We start from the raw sequence: 23,330 nt of genomic DNA, 5'->3' as shown, positions 1-23,330 counted from the left end.
CGCCTGAGGCGGGAATTGAACCCGGGTCTCAGGCGCTGTGAGGCAGCAGTGCTAACCACTGTGCCACCGTGCTGCCCTTCATATAAGTATTGCTCATTGAACACTGATCTGTTGCAATGTTAGGAATGTGCCATTTTTAATAATTATATGGAAAAGTAACACTGAAATCTGCCAATACAAACGACCACTGTTTGAAATATGATGGAAGAAAAATTCTCTATTTTCATTTTGTTAGAAGTAAATTTTATTTGGTGTTGCTCACAGTAACACAACCATGTATATTGCTTTATAAGCAATATACAAGGCAAATCATTAATATTTCTTGCTTTAGATTTACCCCTTAAGGCTACAGAGTCTAATTATTGTTGAATAACTAGTGGTTTGTTTTGTGCAAAAGATAGTTAAATAGCTATACACGTTCTGTATTTTGTATCCTGGTGAGAGAATGATTCCTTTACACTTATACCTGAAGTGTGACATTTTGAGCAATAACAGAAGTATTTGCTTTTCTTCAAACAACACTTTTAAAAGCCAAGTTTGGAATCCTTAACCACCATAGCCCTGAATTTCCTGGCAACTGTTGTATCTCACCACAAATCTGGTGGAGATCCTGCAAGTAGACCTGTTGTTGTATTTCTAGTGAAGCTACAGTGAGTGAACAGGCACAGACTCAAGTTCTGGACGACTTGATTTTTTTTTTTCTTTTATTCTTCCCTATTTTTGTAAATCTTGGTGTTATCCTCCACTGTATATCTTGTTCTTTTATCTAGATTTGTCAATAACTTACAAATATATATAATATCAAATGCCCTACTGTTAATGTTTGGATTGTTATACTATAATTGATTTGTGGTTTAATTTTAAGCTAACATATAAATACTATTGGAAGCTAGTGCTTCCAATTAAACCTTTTGGGCTATAACCTGGTGTTGTGATTTTTAACTATACAAATACTAATCTATTATTAAATGAGCCAATTTATGATGATGCTTCTGTTTTGAGTTGAAATGGCAATTTGTCTTACCTATTTGTCCAGTCGCTACAACATTTTTGTACTTTGGGTGTTGGTTGACAGTTAAGCAGAGTATGTCATCTGTATGCTCCACATAAAAACTTTGGAGACCTAATGTGAATCATTTAAACAGAACAGATACAATACAAAATAAGACATATGCATACTGAAACAAGACGATATAAATTTCCTATTGTACATTCACACGTTTTAATTTACACAAATGCTTTGATATTTAAACAGATTAACATAAGTTTTTAAAAAAACTATCCATTATCTGCACAGAGGAGATTGGTTTTATCCTATAAAACCATTTTTGCCAAAATGATTGATGGCTACCAGCACAATGCAATCAATCTAAGGACCAAACAACTTGTATTCCCTCTAATATAGAAGATAAGGGGACCTAATTGAGTGTTTAAGCTACTAAAGAGGCTGGATAGGAACTATTTCCTCTGATACAAGTTCAGAGCAAAAGGACATAACCCTAGACTTAGAGCTAAGCTGTTCGGGTTGATTTCAGGAGGGACTTCTCTGGACTTCGTGTAAAAACCTGGAACTCTCCCCAAAATGCTATTGAGACTGTCAATTGGAAATTTTAAAAACCGAGATTATTGGATTTATGTTTGGCATAGGAACTAGGGGTTATGGAATCAAGACCATAAATGAAGTTAATATTTATATATGAATTCACTTGAAGGCAGAAAAAAATAGCATAATTGTTGCTTGATGTTCAGAATTCTATCTTTTTTGCCTGAATTGAAAAGTCATTTACTTATTACCTGATGACAGGTTCTGAACAATGCCAGCAGCAGCTGTGTGAAAAACAATATCAGTCCCATCATTGAGATAATGAAGGTTGTTGCGGCAGTCAAAGCCTCTGTATCCAAACACATGTTCTAAGGCAATTTCCTGAAAGAAAAACATGAATTTAATTTCAAAAACACCACACTTAAAAATTACACACAGTGGAAATCTGTTATAATATGAACACTGGAGTTTCAGAAAGTGAAGCCATGTTATGATGAAACCATGATTCATTGTTGGGGCAGACGGAGTCAAAAAGAATCTGGACAGAAGCCAAGCCCACTTTTCACAAAGTCTAAAAGCCTCTTTTACATGCAAAGCTATTTCAATAATTTTAAAATTGGGAGGAGGAACTAGTGATGGGGCTTAGGTGAGTTTGGGAGGGGGTCAAGCAGGAATTGGGTTTTGACTGGTGCTAAGAGGAGAGTTAAGTCTGTACGATGTGTGGGGTGAGAAAGAGCTGAATGGGGCAAGTTGGAGCCAGGCAGCACAGCGGATGCTAGGGTACTCAGTATAGATGCTGGAAGGAGTCCAAGAAGGGGTCATAATCTGGCGGAGGATTTGCAATCAAGACCCAAGAAGAGAAGGGAGTCCAGATTGGGGCTGAGACTGAGTGGGAGTCAGGTTGGACCTAGTCTGAGAGATGAGGTGAGAGGGAAGGGAACAGGGGTCAGCACCGGGCAAGTAGTGTTGTCAAAGAGGGAAGTGGGTCAGATCAGGATCAAGGTGGGGGGGTGGAAAAGTGTAATCAGGTAGGAGATAGAGTTGGGATTGGGGTGGAGATTCAAGTTAGGGTCACTTAATACTATAGCAGCCGCAAAGATTCAGAGGCAAACAGTGTTTGGATAATGTAACAGAGATGAGATTGACTGGGTATTAGTGGTGTCGAGAGTGTGGTGCTCGAAAAGCACAGCAGGTCAGGCAGCATCTGAGGAGCAGGAGAATCGATGTTTCAGGCATAAGCCCTTCATCAGGAATGAGGATTGTGGGCCGGGGGCTGAGAGATAAATGGGAGAGGGTGGGGAAGGAGGCTGAGAATGAAATAAGTAGATGGGGATGGGTCAGAGACGAGGGTGGGGTGGGTAGATGGGAAAGATGATGGACAGGTCAAGAGGGCGGTGCTGAGTTGGAGGCTTGGGACTGGGATAATGTGGGGGGAGGGGAAACGAGAAATATAGTGAAATCCATATCCCATGTGGTTGCAGGGTCCCAAGGCAGAAGATGTGTTCTTCCTCCAGGTGTCGGGTGGTTAGGGTTTGGCGATGGAGGAGGCTCAGGACCTGCATGTCCTTACTGGAGTGGAAGGGGGAGTTGAATTGTTTCCCCACGGGTCAGTGGGGTTGATAGGTGCGGGTGTCCTAGAGATATTCTCTGAAACGATCTGCAAGTTGGCATCTTGTCTCCCTGATATAGAGGAGACCACATTGGGTGCAAATGATACAGCAGATGACATTAATGGAGGTGTAGGTAAATTTCTGTCGGATGTGGAAGGATCCTTTGGGCCCTTGGATGGAGGTGAGGGAGGAGGTGTGGGCACAGGTTTTGCACTTCCTGCGGTGGCAGGGGAAGGTGCTAGGAGTGAGGTGAGGGCTGGTGGGGGCGCCATGGATCAGGTGAGAGGGGAGGTGTGGGCACAGGACACCCACACAAACCAACCCCACCACCCTGTGACTGAACAATTCAACCACCCCTCCCACTCCACCAAGGACATTTAGGTCCTAGGTTGCCTCGATCACCAAATCCTAACCACCTGATGCCTAGAGGAAGAATGCCCATCTTCTACTTTGGGACCCTGCAACTAGATATAATTGAATTTAGACAAGTATTGTTGCAACCGTAATGGAAGGAGTGCACATAAAATCAAACCCCTCTAACAGTTGCATCATCAGTATAAATGTTTAATCCAATCACCAAAATAGCTAATTACTTTTCTTTTGTACTATTGTTCAGCATAAAAGAAATGTTCATCAGGCTTCTTTAATGAACTCAATTTTAGTAATTATAAACCAACAATGATTAATATCTAAACGATAATCCAGAACTGGAATAATATCCCATGAATCCTCACATAACACAAAAAGAAAACAGTCCCTGTACAGATGCTACTTTTAACAAGGGCCAAAGGAAAAAGAAAACTGAACCAAGGATTTGAAAACAAAGGATAGAATGTAATGGCTTCTCATGGTCCACTGCGTCTTCTGATAACAACTTATTCCAATTCTGGTTGTAATTAACTTGAATCCAATTCTTTGGAAAGTGGTCACAGTCCAGTTTTTCGTGATATGCAAAGTTGTTAGAAATATTACTTTAGGAAACTTCAAGTTCCCAGGAACTTCTACTGATAAAATGAGAGAGACTTGCAGCTTCTGGGGTATCTTCTTTAATGAATTCATTAGTCTATAAAATAGGAAACCATTCCAGAAAGGGGTGCTAGGCAACCATGAGTTTAAGGCCCTTAAATACTGAAAAACCAATCTTTTATCTCCTTGAGTTTGCTTCCCTTTGCTCTAAAGTCAACAAATTTTCTTTTAAACAGCAGTTAACTTACAGCATGCATAAATTTGTTGATTTACAAAGCTGTAGTCATTAGTAACCAGGTGACACTAAGAAAAATTGCAAAGGTTCAGGCATCAGTAACCAAACGGCTTATCGTTATTCCTTGATAAATTCACATGGTAAACACGTGCAATCCAGAAATGTCTAAACTGCTCCATATCTTGTAATTTTTTTCATAGTCCTTAAAGTTAAGTAATTAGTCCCAACTGGGTGGCACGGTGGCATAGTGGTTAGCACTGCTGCCTCACAGCGCCAGATACCTGGGTTCAATTCCCGCCTCAGGCAACTGTCTGTGTGGAGTTTGCACATTCTCCCTGTGTCTGCGTGAGTTTCCTCTGGGTGCTCTAGTTTTCTCCCACAGTCCAAAAATGTGCAGGTTAGGTGAATTGGCCATGCTAAATTGCCCGCAGTGTTAGGTGAAGGGGTAAATGTAGGGGAATGGGTCTGGGTGGGTTGCTCTTCGGAGGGTCGGTGTGGACTTGTTGGGCCGAAGGGCCTGTTTCCACACTGTAAGTCATCTAATATTAGTGTTTAAATTGCTAGAATGTTTCATATGTGATTGATCCTCAGAGGGACATGTTAAATTTGAAGCTTTGAAAAAGCTTATAGGGAAGCAGTATTTCCTTCAGCTATTGTGGAACCAATGGAACACTTCATGGAGACAAAGAATAAGTAACTTCATGATTACCACATTATGAACGCAGGTGTTGAAACAAATGGAAGGGTTAAGGACAGGCAGGATGATGACTGAAATAGTTTTACAGCAGCTGGTATCCGCATCACCAAGTCACCCTTTCTTTGCACACTAATAGTCTTTGACTATAGTACAGTCTCGTACAGAGTCCAGCTCAAGAATGTCAGTATCTTTGATACTCACACTTATTGTACATCAGCCAAGTCTCCCTGATTCGACCAGATTAACAGCCCAAATCAGGGAAATCATATCCTATGAGGTCCAGCTAGCTGACCTTGTTACAATCACCACATCCTTTCCATTCTGTGTCCACGGACATAGACTGGTCCTTTTTTGTTGGAGAGTGAAATAACTGCAGAGGCAGGTATCCTGTCACCAAGTCACTCTTTATTACATGCGGACAATACATGGGCTCTGACCAGCCAGCTCAAAACCAGTCCCTAGACTGAGAAGACCTTCTGAATCTAACTCAGAGAATGTAGGCCTGTTCTTTCTGTTGTAACTTCTCCTGGGACCTTTTTGCTCCAGGTCCAGTTCCTCTAACTCAGACGCAAACATAGGTGGTGGGGTACTGGTTCGTAGCCTGTCCTTTGTGCCCAGAGTGCCTTGGGAGAGTTTTCTCCTTTTTGTTTTCCCCAATGATAACAGTATTAAGACCTTAAGACATAGGAGTGGAAGTAAGGCCATTTGCCCATTGAATCCATTCCGCTATTTAATCATGGCTGATGGGCATTTCAACTCTACTTACCTGCACTCTCCCCAGCCCTTAATTTCTTGCGAGATCAAGGCAGAGCTTGATTAAATTCTTGAAGACATTTAATGTCCCAGTCTCCACTGCACTCTGTGGCAATGAATTCCACAGGTTCACCACTCTCCGGCTGAAGGAATGTCTCCTCATTTCCATTCTAAGTTGACCCCCTCTAATTCTAAGGTGGTGCCCACGGGTCCTAGTCCCCCTGCCTAATGGAAACAACTTCCCAGTGACCACCCTTTTCTAAGCTGTGCATTATCTTGTAAGCTTCTATTAGATCTCCCCTCAAACTTGTAAACTCTAATGAATACAATCCCAAGATCCTCAGCCGTTCATCGTATGTTAGACCTACTATTGAGTCTGCATTCATCTCATACTGAGGTTTCTTTGCGATTCTGGCACCAAACCTCATCCCCTGAAGTCAAATGTCTCTCTTGCCTAGAGGAGGCATGCAGGCAGCACCTGCATTCCTGCTGTTATTTCACCCTTTACCCCTCCACTAGGCCCAAGAATATTAGATTTAACCTGGTGCGGAATCTTCTCCCCATCAGCAACTCTGCTGGAGCTATCCTTGTAGTTGTGTGAGGGGAGTCCTCAATCAAACAGGAACCAGGACAAGGCTGTTTCTTCTTTAAACCAGCTTTCAACATTTGGACTGCTCTTTCCACCAGAGCATTGGAGGATGGTTGGTATAGAGCTTTCCAAACATTGTGAATGCTGTTTGACTTTAGGAAATACTCGAATTGCCTGCTGGTAAATGACATTCCGTTGCCTATGACCAATACTTCTGGGAGTCCATGCATTGCAAACAATCCTCACAGCTTTTCAAGCGTCACACCTGAGTTTGCCAAATGAACTCTATGCATGTCCAATCACTTTAGTAATCCACAATGACCAGGAACATTGAGCCAATGAAAGGACTGGCACAGTAGATGCATAACCAAGTACAGGGTTTAACTGGCCATTCTCACGAATGTGGGCATGCTGCTGGCAGTAAGCTTTGTCCTTGTTGGCACTCTGGGCACTGCCACGCCAATACAGCTATGTCGCTATCCAATTCTGGCCACCAGACTTAATTCCTTGCCAACAATTTCATTTTGGAAACCCTTTGATAACCCTGGTGGAGTTCAGTCAGTATCTGGCGGTGACAATCATTTTTGCTCCCCATAATATGCCATCCTGTGTTTTTGGTCCTGGTTCTGATGGGGCATCTGTTTCCCTTGCAACCACCAGCTGTTTTAATTTTAACAGGATGGGATGTTTTTGTGTCCATGCTGTCAGTAGTGACCGGAAGGATGTCCAGGAAGTTAAAAACCATAACTGACTCTTCTGGTGGGAGGCAGCTCAAGGCATCCACATTTACCACATGGCTCCTGGACAGTGTTCCAACTTGTTGTATGCACTGAGAATAATGGTCCACCACTGAATTCAACTAGAAGCTATGGTCGGTATAGCCTTGACATCTTTACATAGTTCCAGCAGGTACTTGTGGTTTGTTAATATGACAAATGTACATGTACAAAAGTATTGCTGGAACTTTCTCATACCAAAGATGACTCCCAAGTTGTCTTTCTCTACCTGGGCATATTTGCATTTGGCACAGACCAAAGTCTGGGAAGCATACCATGTGGGGAGGCATTGCATGTCGCTTAGGATCATAGTGAGACAACACCTCAGATAACTAAAAGTTACTTGTCTACATAACCATTTCTAAGGCTGACTCTTCATGAATAGCAGATATAGGAGTGCTATAATGAATGTCATGTTACATCGGAATTTCCCTTAATAATTCACCAACCCAGGAAAAACTAAACTCCAATACAGACCTGGGAGCCAGAGCACTTTTGATTGCTCTATCTTCCAACAGGTCTAACCTGCTTTTGTCGGCTCTGTAACCAAAGTAGGTTATCTGGAATACCTGGAACACACATTTTTACCTTCTCATGTGTATGCCCACCTGGGAGAAACATTTTAAGCACCAAATCCAAGTTCTCAAAGTGCTCTTTATTGGTTCGTCTGATTATTAGCATGTCATCCAGAAAAATGGCAACCTGGGGTAAATCTTGCAAAATGTTCTCAATCATCCACTCAAAGGGTGCAGGCTGATATCCTAATTGGCAGCCTTGTATACTTGTATAAACTCTTTATGGGCATAATTGTGTTATACTTCTGGAACTCCTTATTTAGTAGCTCTTGTGGGGATGCATGGCTTATGCCCAGCTTTGTGAAGGACAGCCCCTTCATCAGTTTTTTGCATACAAGTCCTCTACAAGAGGGATTGGATATTTATCCAGCTGCAAGAAGTGGCCTATTGTTTACTCAAAATCCCCACACAGGCGAACCGAAACATCAGGTTTCACAATCAATATGATCAGTGCTGCCCATTCCGTAATTTGCTCTGGTTTGATGATTCCTTTGCTTTCCAGCCTCTTGTTTTCTGCCTCTATTTTTGTCCATAAGGAAAATGGCACTGGGCAGGCCTTGCAAAATTTCCTTTTGGTCAACATGTAAACTAGCCTTGGCCCTTTGTTAGTCTCTAGCCCTTCCTGAAAAACTTCTGTATATTTAATTAGGCAGCCATTTTCCAATTGAAAAATGTTAAACCAATAAAGATTAACTTTCCTCAACCAATTCTGTTGCAATAGACTTGGGCACGAACCTGTTACTACAATCAGTGATGGTTAGAAGCACAGTGCTGGTCTGAGGCAGCACAACAGAGATCCATTGCCAACTGAAGTCCAGGTGTGTGGCATTCAAGTCAAACGATACTGGCCTTTACAGGAAATCCAGAAGTGATTACTGTGTAAGGCCAGTAGAGACACCAAGAGAACAATACTGGACTAAGCTAGAGACCCAAACTAACCACATGGACACCTGCCATTTGTGGAAAGGCCTACATGAAATAATGGGCTACAGAGTGAAGCAAAACATAACAGCAGACAAATATTCATTCCTCCTTGATGCTCTCAATGCATTTTATGCTTGTTTTGAAAAGCAAGTTAGTGAAACAATGTCACCTGCCCCAACAGCCTCTGATGTACCTGTTCCTGCAGTCACCACTGCAGATGTCAGATCAACCTTCTTGACAGTGAACCTACAGAAAGTGACTGACCCAGATTGAGTCTCTAGCTGTGCATTCAGATCCTGCGTACACCAGTTAGTGGGAGTATTTTATGACATCTTTAACCTCTCCTTACTATTGTGTGAGGTCCTCACTTGCTTCAAGAATACCACCATCATTCCAGTGCCAAAAAAGACTTGTGCTTCAATGACAACCGCCTGGTAGCTCTGACTTAACCATGAAGTGCTTTGAGAAATTAGTCACGGCTTATATCAATTCTAGCCTCCCAGCATGTTTTGATTCCTTGCAATTCATCTATTGTCACAATAGGTCAACGGCGCATGCCATCTCCCTATACTCATTCCTGGAACATCTGGATAACAAGGATACCTCTGTCAGGCTCCTACTTATTGACTACAGCTTCACCATAATTCCAACCAAACTAATCTTCAAACTCCCAGTGGTTTCTTTCAACCACTGCAACTGGATCCTCAACTTCCTGAACCACAGACCACAATCAGTGAGAATAGGGAACAATACCTCCATGATAACCCTCAACACTGGCGCCCCGCAAGGTTGCCTTCCTTCCCTTGGTTATAATCTCTTCCATGGGGCAGAAGATACAAAGCTTTAACGCACATCAACTGATTGAAGAAAAGCTTTTTCCACTTATTAGACTTCTGAATGGACCTCTGAGATTTTGAGTTTAGTGTTGATCTTGCTCTTTGTGCACCTTCTCTGCAGTCATAACATTTTTTGCGCTGTTCTATTACTATTATGCACTTTTTATGGTATGATCTGCCTGTACTGCATGCAAAAAAATCTTTTCAGTGTACCTAGATACGTGCTAGTAATAAATTAAATGAAATCAAAAAAATTTCTGGGCCTCCATGTGTTACAAAAGACGCGTGCAGTTTTTCTATGGTTGTCCCGGTTTTTGATAAATGGACCCTATGTAGGTCCAACCACTTTGAGTGGGCATCTATAATTATTATGAACATTGAACCCATGAAAGGACTTGCATAATCGACATGCAACTTTGTCCCATTTATCTGGCTATTTCCACGGATGTGGTGGAGCTGCTGTTGGCACTCTGGACACTATCCCACCAACATAGCTATGTATATCCAAGCCTGGCCACCAGACTTAACAATCTTCATTTTGGAGACTCCTAGATGGCCCTGGTGGATTTCAGCCAGTATGTGACAGCAACCTTTGCTTGGGATAATCACTCCTGATTTCCCCCTAACAATACGCCATCCTCTACAGTAAGCTGGTCTCTCCGGGTCCAAAAAGGTTTCAGATCTAGTTGGGACAGCACTTTGGTTTTCCCCATAAATACCAGTTTCAGTTTGGAAAAGGCTGGATTTTGTTATTGTTAGCTGTGACTAAGACAGTGTCCAGAAAATTTAATATCGTTACAGAATCTTCCATTGGGGGCACCATTGACGTTGTATCACTACTCTGGCTCCCAGACAGTGTTCTAACTTTTAGTTATAAGCACTTAGTATTAGAGTCCATCACTGAATGTGGCCTGAAAATATGGGTGGTACTGGCCTTATTCTCTTTAAGTAGGAGTTTGTGTCCATGATTAACACACATTTCCATTCATAAAGATATTTGTGGAATTTCTTGACTCCAAATATGACCACTAATCCTTCGTTTACTATCTGGGCATTATTGTGCTCTGCATTTAGTCAAAGCCCTGGATGCATAAGCTATTAGCCATTCCTCTCCATTGAGCCACCTATATGTGAATACCAGCCCAAAGCCATGCAGTAAGGAATCTCGCATCAATAACACATCTTTCTTGGGATCACAGTGTGTCAACACTTTATAGGATGACAACTACTTCTTTATTTCAATGAAAGCCAGAGCTGGTTGATGAGACTAACTCCATTTTAGGGGTTGACACGCAAATGCCAGGTTATGTATGATTTTTCCATAATTTAGCAGCCCAAGAAATAAACAAAGCTCCTGGACAGACATGGTAATCTGGGGCACCCTTGATCACTGTCACTACTTTTTTTTTAACAGGTGTACCCTAGTCTTGTCAACTCTGTAGCCTAAGCAGGTCACTTGCAGGTTCAGGAACACTCATTTTCCTTTCTTAGCCATATGCCTGCCTCCGAAAAAGACCTTTTTGGACTACGTCCAGGTTCTCTAAAGTGTTCCTTAATCTCATCTATTAGCACAAGCCCTTATGGGTATTAATTGGAGTGTTCTTCTGCAACTAAATGTGGCTCATCTCCACCTTCGTGGAGATCAGCCCCCACCGCTGCCATCTTTTGGGTATAAATCCTCTATCTGAGGGATTGGGTAATTAATCAGCAGTGAAAAATGATTTATTGTTTGTTTAAAATCTCCCACAAACACCCATTGGGCTTCAAAATTGGTACACGAATTGAACTGGTTTGATTTCTTCATTTGCCAGCTTCTGATTTCTGCCTCTACTTTTGCCTGTAAGGCAAATGGTGCTGGACAGACCTTGCTGAATCATGGAATTGCTTACAAGTCATTTTGGCTCCTTTGACATTCCCTCGACCTTCCTGGAAGACTTCCTGGTATTTAATTTGGACTTCACCCAGTCAACCATTTTCTAATTGGAAAAATGTTGAGCCAATCCAGGTGAATCTCTCTCAACCAATTTTGTTCTTGGGCCTGAGCCTTTGATTGTAACAGAATCATTCTCTGTTCATAAGAGACCGGAACTGAAATTGTATCCTGAATCTGTCAAGGTTTCCTGGTATAGGTTCTCAGCTTAGCTGTGCTCTTGTGCAAAGAGCAAGGAGGAGTCCAGAGTGAATTTTTATTAAAAACTGCGATCGCTGATACAACTGTGCCAATATTGACCTCCATTAGCACTGAAAAGACCATTTAAGCAGACATTTATCTTGGTTCTGATTTTAATGTTGCTAAGCAACTTAACTGTTGCAATGGTTCTGTTCGCCGAGCTGGAAGTTTTTGTTGCAAACGTTTCGTCCCCTGCCTAGGTGACATCCTCAGTGCTTGGGAGCCTCCTGTGAAGCGCTTCAGTGGTGTTTCCTCCGGGATTTATAGTGGCCTGTCCCTGCCGCTTCCGGTTATCAGTTTCAGCCGTCCGCTGTAGTGACCGGTATATTGGGTCCAGGTCTATGTGTTTGTTGATGGAGTTTGTGGATGAGTGCCAAGCTTCTAGGAATTCCCTGGCTGTTCTTTGTTTCGCTTGCCCTATAATGGTAGTGTTGTCCCAGTCAAATTCATGTTGCTTGTCGTCTGCGTGTGTGGCTACTAGGGATAGCTGGTCGTGTCGTTTCGTGGCTAGTTGATGTTCGTGGATGCGGATCGTTAGCTGTCTTCCTGTTTGTCCTATATAGTGTTTTTTGCAGTCCTTGCATGGGATTTTGTACATTACGTTAGTTTTGCTCATGCTGGGTATCGGGTCCTTCGTTTTGGTGAGTTGTTGTCTGAGAGTGGCTGTTGGTTTGTGTGCTGTTATAAGTCCTAGTGGTCGCAGTAGTCTGGCTGTCATTTCAGAGATGTTCTTGATGTATGGTAGTGTGGCTAGTCCTTTGGGTTGCGGCATGTCCTCGTTCTGTTGTCTCTCCCTTAGGCATCTGTTGATGAAATTGCGAGGATATCCGTTTTTTGCGAATACCTTGTATAGGTGTTCCTCTTCCTCTTTTTGCAGTTCCGGTGTGCTGCAGTGTGTTGTGGCCCTTTTGAACAGTGTCTTGATGCAACTTCGTTTGTGTGTATTGGGGTGGTTGCTTTCATATCCCTAGTAGCCCCACACGCAGACGACAAGCAACATGAATTTGACTGGGACAACACTACCATTATAGGGCAAGCAAAACAAAGAACAGCCAGGGAATTCCTAGAAGCTTGGCACTCATCCACAAACTCCATCAACAAACACATAGACCTGGACCCAATATACCGGCCACTACAGCGGATGGCTGAAACTGACAACCAGAAGCAGCAGGGACAGGCCACTATAAATGCCGGAGGAAAAACCACAGAAGCGCTTCACAGGAGGCTCCCAAGCACTGAGGATGTCACCATACAGGGGACGAAAAGTTTGCAACAAAAACTTCCAGCTCGGCGAACAGAACCACAGCAACGAGCACCCAAGCTACAAATCTTCTCACAAACTTTTAACTGTTGCAAATCTGATGTAGGTGGACTTTTCAGGGTATGAGCTTTAAGGATGCCAGCCTATGAGCCATCTTAATCAACTTAGATGTAGTAGGACCCTTTTGCTGTCTTGATTCTGCATACTGGCAATAACTACAATAGCTTGCTGGTCAGAATCCTGGAGAAGTTTTAACTGTTTGGTAAAGACTTGGCTTTGGTTTTGGAGCTTTACTGTGGGCCTTCCTAGAGTCCCTCTGATCAGGATATCTCCTGAGTGAGGCTGTGCACTTGCCTGCACTCAAGTGGTGTTCACTTGGCTTAGTTGGACTGAGGGTGTCCACTTCCATCAGAATTCCCTGTAGCTCATGCCCCACATTTTCCAATGATGAAACCATTTGTAGCAACTGTTTGAAATCCAGTTGAGCTTCACCAAGCAGGCATTTTTTGCATAATTACATCATTAACCTGCATATCAGATGGTCTCTAAGCATCTCATTAAGGGATTAAACCAAATTCACAGTCTTCTGTCAGTCATCTTAACCTTGTCAAAAACCTGAATACGGATTCTCCTGGCTCTCTCATTGCCCAATGAAAGTGATAGTGCCTCAGAATTAGAGGAGGCTTGGAGTTTTAATATTCCTTAACTATGTCAGTGACTTCTTGAAAAGTTTTAGCATCTTGTGCCTCATAAGAGATTAGGCTCCTAATGACAGGAAAAAGCTGCAGCACGACAGGCTGTCAGGAGAATTTACTGTTGTTTTTTTATCTGCCACAATGGCATTTGCCCAGAAAATATAACTTTTTTTTTCAGTATGGTTGAAAACAGCAACAGAACTGAGAATTTTTTTTTCTCTAAAGCTAGTAAAATATATATTTTGCATTAGGAAGGCATGACAATGGAAATGATGTTGCCAGGAAGACTTAATTTCCGAGATGGATCAAATTGAACACAGAACTGAATATCTTCATGGGTAGAAGTGACCTGTACAAGAAGGATGAATTGGACCTGAATTGGAAGGGAACTAATATACTGGCAGGGAAATTAGCTAGAGCTGCTTGGGAGGATTTAAACTAGCAAGGTAGGGAGTTGGGACCCAGGGAAATGATGAGGAAGGACATCAATCTGAGACTAGTACAGCTGGGAAAGGAAGTGAGTCAGGGCAAGAAGGAACAAAGCAGAAAACAAGGTAGGACTAATTAAATAAAACTGCATTTACTTCAATGCAAGAAGCCTAACAGGGAAGGCAGATGATCTCAGGGCATGGTTAGGAACATGGGACTGGGATATAGCAATTACAGAAAAGTGGCTCAGGAATGGACAGGATTGGCAGCTTAATGTTCAAGGATATAAATGCTATAGGAAGGATAGAAAGGGGGAGAGGTGGCATTTTTGATAAGAGATAGTATAACTGCTGTACTTAATGGGAAATATTCCTGGGAATACATCCAGACAAGTTATTTGGGTGGAACTGAGAAATAAGAAAGGGATGATCACCTTATTGGGATTGTATTATATATCCCCTAAAAGTCAGAGGGAAATTGAGAAACAAATTTGGAAGGAGATTTGTTATCTGTTAAGAATAACAGGGTGGCTATGGTAGGAGATTTTAACTTTCCAGACATAGACTGGGACTGCCATAGTGTTAAGGGTTTAGATGGAGAGGAATTTAAGTGTGCACCAGAAAATTTTCTGATTCAGTATATGGATGTACTTACTAGAGTAGGTGTAAAACTTGACTTACTCTTGGAGAAGTCAGGCAGGGCAGATGACTGAGGTGTCAGTAGGGGAGCACTTTGGGGCCAGTGACCATAATTCTATTAGTTTTAAAATAGTGATGGAAAGGATAGACTGGATCTAAAAGTTGATCTCCTAAATTGGAGACAGACTAATTTTGACAGTATTAGGCAAGATCATTCAAAAGCTGACCGGGGGCAGATGTTCACAGGTAAAGGAACAGCTGGAAATGGGAAGCCTTCAGAAATGAGATAACGAGAGTCCAGAGACAGTATATCCCTGTTAGGGTGAAAGGAAAGGCTGGTAGGTGTAGGGAATGTTGGATGACTAGAGAAATTGAGGTTTTGATTAAGAAAAAGGAAACATATGTCAGGTATAGACAGGATAGATAGAGTGAATCCTTAGAGTATAAAGGCAGTAGGAGTATACTTAAGAGGGAAATCAGGAGGGCAAAAAAGGGACATGAGAGAGCTTTGGCAAAAAAGGTTAAGAGTTTTTTTTTGTAAATACATTAAGAATAAAGAGTAATGAGGGAGAGAATAGGGCCTCTCAAAGATCAGCAATGCAGCCTATTTGTGGTGCTGCAGGAGATGGGGGAGATAATAGATGAGTATTTTGCATCAGTGTTCATTGTGGAGAAGGACATGGGAGGATAGAATGTGGGGAAGTAGATGGACATTTTTCAAGATGTCACCACATTACAGGGGAGGGGGTGCTAGATGTCTTAATGCATAAAAGTGGATAAATCTCTAGGACTTGATCAGGTGTACCCTAGAATTCTGGGAAGCTAGGAAAGTGATTGCTGGGCCCCTTGCTGAGATATTTATATCATCAATAGTCACAGGTGAGGTGCTGGATGACCTGGAGGTTGGCTAACATGGTGCTACCCTTTTAAGAAAGGTGGTAAAGACAAGCCAGGGAACGATAGACCAGTGAGCCTGACATCGGTGGTAGGTAAGTTGCTGGAGGGAATCCTGAGGGACAGGATTTATATGTATTTGGAAAAGCAAGGACTGATGAGGGATAGTCATCATGGCTTTGTGTGTGGGGAAATCCTTTCTCTTATGCGTTTTTGAAGAAGTAACAAAGAAGTTTGAGGGCAGAGTGGATGTGATCTATGTGGACTTCAGTAAAATGTTCCACAAGGCTCCTCATAGGAGAATGGTTAGCAAGGTTAGATTTCATGGAATACAGGGAAAACTAGCCATATAGATATACAACTGGTCCGAAGGTAGAAGATAGAGGGTGGGTGGTGGTGGAGGGTTGCTTTTCAGACTGGAGGTCTGCGACCAGTGGTGTACCACAAGGATCAGTGCTGGTTTCACTGATTTTGATCATTTATATAAATGCTTTTGGATGTGAACGTGGAGGTATGGTTAGTAAGTTTGCAGATAACACCAAAATTGGACATGTCGTTGACAGCGAAGAAGATTACCTCAAATTACAACAGGATCTTGATCAGCTGGGCCAATGGGCTGAGACGTGGCATATGGAGTTTAATTTGGATAAATGTGAGATGCTGCATTTTGGATAAGTAAGTCTTAGCAGGACTTGTACACTTAATGGTAAGGTGCTAGGGAACTTACTGACAAAGACCTTGGAGTGCAGTTGATAGTTTCTTGAAAGTGGAGTCACACTTGATAGGATAGTGAAGGCGGCATTTGGTATGCTTTCCTTCATTGGTCAGAGCATTGAGTATATGAATTGGGAGGTCATATTGCAGCTATACAGGACATTGGTTAGGCTGCTTTTGGAATATTGCATGCAATTCTGGTCTTCTTCCTATCGGAAAGATGTTGTGAAATCTGAAAGGGTTCAGAAAAGATTTATAAGAATGCTGCCAGGTGTGGAGGATTTGAGCTATAGGCAGAGGCTGAATAGGCTGGGACTGTTTTCCCTGCAGTGTTGGAGGCTGAGGGGTGATCTTATAGACCTTTATAAAATCATGAAGGGCATGGGTAGGATAAACATTCAAGGTATTTTCCCTGGAATGGGGGAGTGCAGAAGTAGAGGCCATAGGTTCAGGGTGAGAGGAGAAAGATTTAAAAGGAATCTAAGGGGCAGCTTTTTTATGCAGAGGGTGGTGCGTGTATGGAATGACCTGCCAGAGGAATTGGTGGAGGCTGATACAAATTACAATATTTTAAAAGGCATCTGGGTGGATATATGAATAGGAGGGTTTAGAGTGATATGGGCCAAGCACTGGCAAATGGGACTAGATTAGGTCAGGATATCTGCTCGGCATGGACGAGTTGGACCGAAGGGTCTGTTTCTGTGTTGTACATCTGACTGTATGGCTCTAAATAATTTATAAGGCACCTAATAACTTCTAAATTAGATACTCAACCAAAAGCTGAAGGAGTAAATTGACTTTAACACACAACTGGGAACATAGCTGATGACGTCATTCACTCATCAAGGGTAAAAGAAGCAACACCTACTTTTGAAGAAGTCTTAAAACATTAAAAGCTTTTGAATAGAAGAGTTAAACATTCAGGGGAACCCCTAGATGGTTTAATTAATGATCTCTACAGATTTACTAGAGAAATGAAACTAAGGTGACTTTGGTCATACCTCATAACAGACAGAGAATTGCTTTGTCAGATTTATTACAGTCCAAGGAAAACCTGACTGCACAGAAAGCCATTCAGATGGTGTCTGAAGCTAAAGTTTGAAAGCAGCACCAGATCCATCCTTCAAGGAGAGTATCAGTCTTGGCAAAGGAGATGAGCAGTATCTCAATTTTTAAGGTACAAAACTACAAACAACTTAGTGAGTTCGGTACAAGACAGTAAAATTCTTCATCAGTGCTGTGAACCAAAGGTACTTCACAGGCACAGACATTGCCCAGCTATTATGTGAGTGTTTTATCTGTCACTTCCTGCAAAAGAATGGAAATGGGACACTGTTCCAGAAAAGCAAGAAATCAAATAATGACTAATAATAAGGGTGAAAAACCTGCATTTTAGGAACCTGATACTTAAATCGGGTTTACCTCATGTATTTATACACTGGGGGAAGTATTGCTTTTTCATCGGATGGTTACCTTATGGTTAAGAAAAGTTTACAGCCAGCAACAGTGGAAATAAATTGTCTGAGACATATCATTTAAGATTAAAGGAATGTTACAGCAATTTTGCAATATAGAGGAGGTCAAATAGTAGAAATCATATATGTACTTCAGAGCGATAATTAATTCTTGACTGTGAAGTAGGAACCTTAACTGTAACCCTAACCAATTCTTGAACTAAAGAGTAAGGAGGATAGGAGAAAGTAAAAGGGGAAAACATGTGGAAAGGAGCAGAATACTATAAAACATGATGTACAGTAAAATGTAAGATCAGACTAGCAGTAGGGAGTAGGGCTAAGTGTGGACTACATTCATATAATGAAATAGTGCAGCTTAGGCAATTTAACCACAGGAATATAGAAAGGGAACAATCAGCAGTTACTGAAGGATCAGCTGTTTGTTTGTGTGTGTGTTGGGCAAGATGGTCATTCTATATGATTCCTAGACCACAGGTCAATGGCATTGCACAGTACAGTGAGCTATGTATAAGAATACAGGATATGGAGGACAGATGGTGAAAACAGATTTGCCTCATTAGGGAAACAGAGGGTCTGGTGGAAATGTGAAAACCCACAATTGAGAACTGACTAGCAAATGACTGATATGGTAGTTGATTCATATCAATATTGCATGTAACCATCATGATGCAAAACGTATAAGTATGATGTTTTCAGCTGTATCCAAACCAGACTTCGAGGCCTATCCTGCATAGATGTGGTACGAGATTGAATAAATTCACCTTATGATCTCCTCAGGTCTGATGACTTGATCTTGCAAAACCCTCTGCCAAGATCAATCTCATTCAAAAGGTAGAAGAGGTTAAACAGCAGAACATATGAAAATATGAATTAGGAGCAGAAGTAGATAATTTGAACTTGCTCAGCCATTCAAGATCATCACTGGCCTGTGGTATTTCCAATTCCACCTTCCCATCTAGCTTGTAACATGTGACTCCCTTGCCTTGCAAGAATATATTCACCTCTGTCCTAAATACACATTCATCATCTTCTGAAGTAGAGTTCCAAAGCTGCACAACTTTTTAACGGAAAAATTTCTCCTCCTCTTCAATCTCAAAGGGTGACCCTTTAATATTTAAATAGTTTCCCCTAATTCTGTACTCACCGACAAGAGGAAACATCCTTTCCAGGTTCTGCTTGTCAAGACTGTTCAGGATTTTAATGTACTTCAATCAAGTTCTCCTCATTCTTATAAACTCCAGTGGAAACTAGCCTATTCTGTCCAAAATTTCTTAATGAGACAACCCACTCATTCCAAGTATCAATATAAAAAAGATCTGCTGAACTGACTCCAATACCCATTACACCCTTCCTTAAATTCCCCAATTGCATATAGTAATCAAGATGTGATCTGACCAACACTGTCGAACTGAAATATAACATGCTTACTTTCATGTTCAATTCCTGTCTTAATAAAGTTTTAGCATTCCATTAGCTTTCTCAGCTGCTTGTTCTTTTGGTGACTCAAACAGTAGAACACCTAGATCCCTCTGTACCTTTAGTATCCTGCAGTCATTCTCCATTTAAATAATATTCTGCAAAAGTGCACAATTCATATTTTGCCAGACTATTCTTCTTTTGCCAGATTTTTCCCATTCTGGCAACCTACATACAACTGTCCACAATCTTCTTATGTACTTTTCTCATGTTTCCCTATCAAGTTTTGTCATGTGCAAATTTAGCTACCTTACCTTGGCTCCCCTCATCTAAGTTATTTGCACAGATCCCTCCAGGACTTCAGTCATCACATCTTGCCAACCAGAAAAAATACATACTTATTCTATGATTCGGAGATGCCGGTGTTGGACTGGGGTGTACAAAGTTAAAAATCACACAACACCAGGTTATAGTCCAACAGGTTTAATTGGAAGCACACTAGCTTTCTGAGCGACGCTCCTTCATCAGGTGATTGTGGAGGGCTCGATCGTAACACAGAATTTATAGCAAAAATTTGCAGTGTGATGTAAGTGAAATTATACATTGAAGAATTGATTGTCTGTTAAGCCTTTCATCTGTTAGAATACAGTGATAGTTTCACTTCTTTCATGTGTAAATCACAAACCCTTTTTTTTTTTAAAAGTTGCATTCTCGGGTTAGCTGCCTGGGGTGTGTAGGTGTGTGTGTGTGTAGGTGTGTGCGCGTGTGTAGGTGTGTGCGCGCGCGTGTGTAGGTGTGTGCGCGCTTGTAGTGCAATGGTGATCACCTGTAGTGTGACATGAACCCAAGGTCCCGGTTGAGGCCCTCCCTATGGGTACCGCGACAGTGTATAATAAGTACTGGTTCTGGAATCATTAGATGTGAAACTACTTGTACATCTCTCTCTCTCTCTCACTGAGCAACCACCTGATGAATGTGCAGCGCTCCAAAAGCTAGCGCTTCCAAATAAACCTATTGGACTATAACCTGGTGTAGTGTGACTTTTAACTTTGTACACCACAGTCCAACACCTGCATCTCCAAATCATGAGTTAAGGATAAGCATAAAGTTAAAAACTGAGATTGGAACAAATTGTTCACATGTTGTGGGGAAGACCGAGACCAGCTTTTTGTTCTCGATTGTGGTAATAAATCTTTTCTGTTCTTCCAGTGTCAACAGTCCCTGAGCTAACTGTTAACTCTTGTAGTACAGTTTGTAGTTTGTTGGCTGTTTAAAATGCTGTCTTGTATCATTTGTATGTTTTCCGTCCTTGGATCTTGAGATCTGGGGATACTTTGAGTTTAGTTTATATTTTGTGTATGCTGATTTTGAAAGTACTGTGTATATTTTTATCAGTTTGGAATATGTTTGGTTAGGTGGTGTCCATTTAAGGAACAATCTGTGGTCATTTAAAAAAAAACCTGCTACAGAATACTTATTTGGAATTACCTTCTTGATTTTACCTCTTTGACTGACTGTGTAATTAATTCTATCTAAAACCAACAAAGAGGAAAAAAAAAGTCAAGTAACTTATTTCCCCTTTCCTTAAAACACCAATGTATGTTGTTTTTTAGTTTGAGGAAAGAGTCCTGGATAAATAGTTAATTTCAGAACCTTTATGATTGAAATTCCAAAACAATAATTCATTCTCTGGCCTCAGTGAACTTCCAAATATTATTTTAATAAACTCTCAATTCTGACTTCAGATTCAGCTGTACATGACACTGGTACGGCCGCACCGGGAGTATTGCATGTACTTCTGGTCACCACACTATAGGAAGGATGTGGAAGTTTTGGAATGGGTTCAGGAGATTTACTAGGATGTTGTCCAGTATGGAAGGGAGGCCTTACAAGGAAAGGCTGAGGGAACTGAGGCTGTTTTTGTTGGAGAGAAGAAGGTTGAGAGGTGACCTAATCGAGACATACAAGAAAATCGGAGGGTTAGATAGGGTGGACAGTGAGAGCCTTTTTCCTCAGGTGGTGAAGGCTAACTCGAGGGGATGTAGCTTTAAATTGAGGGGTGTTAGATACAGGACAGATATCAGGGGTAGTTTCTTTACTCCGTAGTAGGGTTGTGGAACGGCCTACCTGCAACAGTAGTAGACTCGCTGACATTAAGGGCATTTAAATGGGCATTGGGCGTACATATGGATAATGAACACTGCAGGTTAGATGGACATCAGATTACTTTCACTGGTCAGCATAACATCAAGGATTGAAGGGCCTGCACTGCGCTGTAACGTAGATATATATTACAAACAGCAGAAGTCCCAGTACGAATCCATGTGGAACACCATTAGACATGGACCTCCAGCTCTATCTTCATCAATCACCTTTTGTGACCTCAAAAAATTGAATCAAGCTGGTAAGGCATGACCTGCCCTGCACAAAGCCATGCTGACTGTTCCTAATTACACCATGCTTTTCCAAATTTTGCGTAAATTCTATCCCTAAGCATTCTCTCCAATAGCTTCCCAGATACTGATGTGAGACTCACTGGTCTATAGTTCCCTGGATTATCCCTATTTCACTCCTTCAGGAACAACATTAGCTACTTGCCAGTCCTCCAGGACCTCTCATGGTATTGAGGATACAAAGATCTTCGTGAAGGCCTCAGCAATCTTGTCTCTTGCCTCTCTCAATAACCTGGGCTAGATACCATCAGGCCCTGGGAACTTTATCCACCTTAATGCTCTCCAAGAGACCCAACGCCACTTCTTTCTTGATCTCAAAATGCCCTAGCATATTCCACACTAATATTACTATCCTCCACATCCTTCTCCTGGGTGAATACCAATGCAAAGTATTCATCTAGGATCTTGCCCACATCTTTTGTCTCCCTCCTTTATCCTTGAATGGTCCTACCCTCTCCCTAGTTATCCTTTTGTTTTTAATGTGTGTATATATAGAATGTCTTGGGATTCTCTTTTAACACCACTTGCCAAGATCATTTCATGGCCCCTCCTTGCTCTCCTAATTCCCTGCTTGAGCTCTTTCCTGCTTTTGTTATATTTGTGACTGTAGGTTAGCTTGCCAAGCTGGTGGGTTGTCGTGCAAATATTTCTTCACCATGCTAGGCCATATAAATGTGACTTCTGTGGCATCACATCCACAACCTGCACTACAAATCTTTGCAAGATTCTTTTATATTCATCATGGGCTTTATCCAATTTTAGCTTCCTAAACCCTACGTATGCTTTTTTCCCTTTTTTGACTAAATTCACAACTTCCCTTGTTAATCAAGGATCCCTTACCCTGCCATCCTTGTCCTCCCTCCTTAGTGGAACATGCTCATCCTGAACTCTGATCAGTAGGTCTTTAAACAGCTCCCACATGTCAAATGTGGCCTTGCACAATAACAGCTGCTCCCAATTACATCTCCCTAGCTCCTGCCTAATACTAATTTGCCTTCACTCCCACCAATTTAGTACCTTCCTGCAAAGTTCTGACTTTTTATTCATAGCTATCTTAAAACCTAATGAGTTGTAATCACTGTTTCCAAAATGCTCTCCCACTGAAAGGTCAGTCACACTTTGATGTGAAGGGCACTGCTTGTCACTGGCTACTTGGGTGTTCCTTTTCTTCCTGGTGATGGAAATTTGAATAAAGATTTGTACACCTTGTGTCTTTCACTGTGTCTCACACCTGCGCGCGCGCACACAACATGGGTGCTGGGGAAAAAATAAGCACTACCGCAGTTAGGCAGTAGCATGGGGGTTTTAAAAAAAATGAAAATGATTTTAAAAAAAAGAACAGTCACCTTGCCAGGCTTATGAGCCAATACAAGGTCCAGTAAGTCTCCTCTATATGGACCATGCACATACTGTTTCAAGAAACCCTCTGATGCACCGGATAAGTTCTGATCTATCTAAGCCTCTTGCTCTAAGGAAGTTCCGGTCAATACGGGGGAAGTTAGTCACCCACAATGACAACCCTGTTGTTATTGCTTCTTTCCATAATCTGCTTACATATTTGTTCCTCAATGTCTTGGTGACCGTTGGGGGCCTACAGTATCCCTGCAGAGAGATTGCACACTCCTTATTTTTGAGCTCTACTGCCTCAGTGGATGACCCCTCCACTATATCCTCTGAGTGC

At 41.8% G+C, this 23,330-nt stretch overlaps 1 protein-coding gene across 2 annotated transcripts in view; it reads right to left on the bottom strand.

Moving 5' to 3' along the window:
• Positions 1–23,330, bottom strand: part of eml6 (EMAP like 6) — a 524,201-nt gene that overhangs the window by 102,818 nt on the left and 398,053 nt on the right. For both annotated transcript variants that reach the window (XM_087991388.1, XM_043695965.2), the window contains exons 29-30: positions 1,795–1,924; positions 1,025–1,123 (exon numbers count right to left, since the gene is read on the bottom strand). In XM_087991388.1, coding sequence (XP_087847514.1) covers positions 1,025–1,123; positions 1,795–1,924 — 229 coding nt within the window. The remainder of the gene's footprint in view (positions 1–1,024; positions 1,124–1,794; positions 1,925–23,330) is intronic.

The sequence above is a fragment of the Chiloscyllium plagiosum genome, unplaced genomic scaffold (assembly GCF_037043375.1).
Source record: "Chiloscyllium plagiosum isolate Xiang-an unplaced genomic scaffold, Cpla_swu_hap1 HiC_scaffold_10, whole genome shotgun sequence".
In the NCBI taxonomy this organism is placed as follows: Eukaryota; Metazoa; Chordata; class Chondrichthyes; order Orectolobiformes; family Hemiscylliidae; genus Chiloscyllium; species Chiloscyllium plagiosum.
The sequence above is the reverse complement of the archived record's forward strand: the minus strand, read 5'-3'. Positions and strand labels throughout refer to the sequence as shown.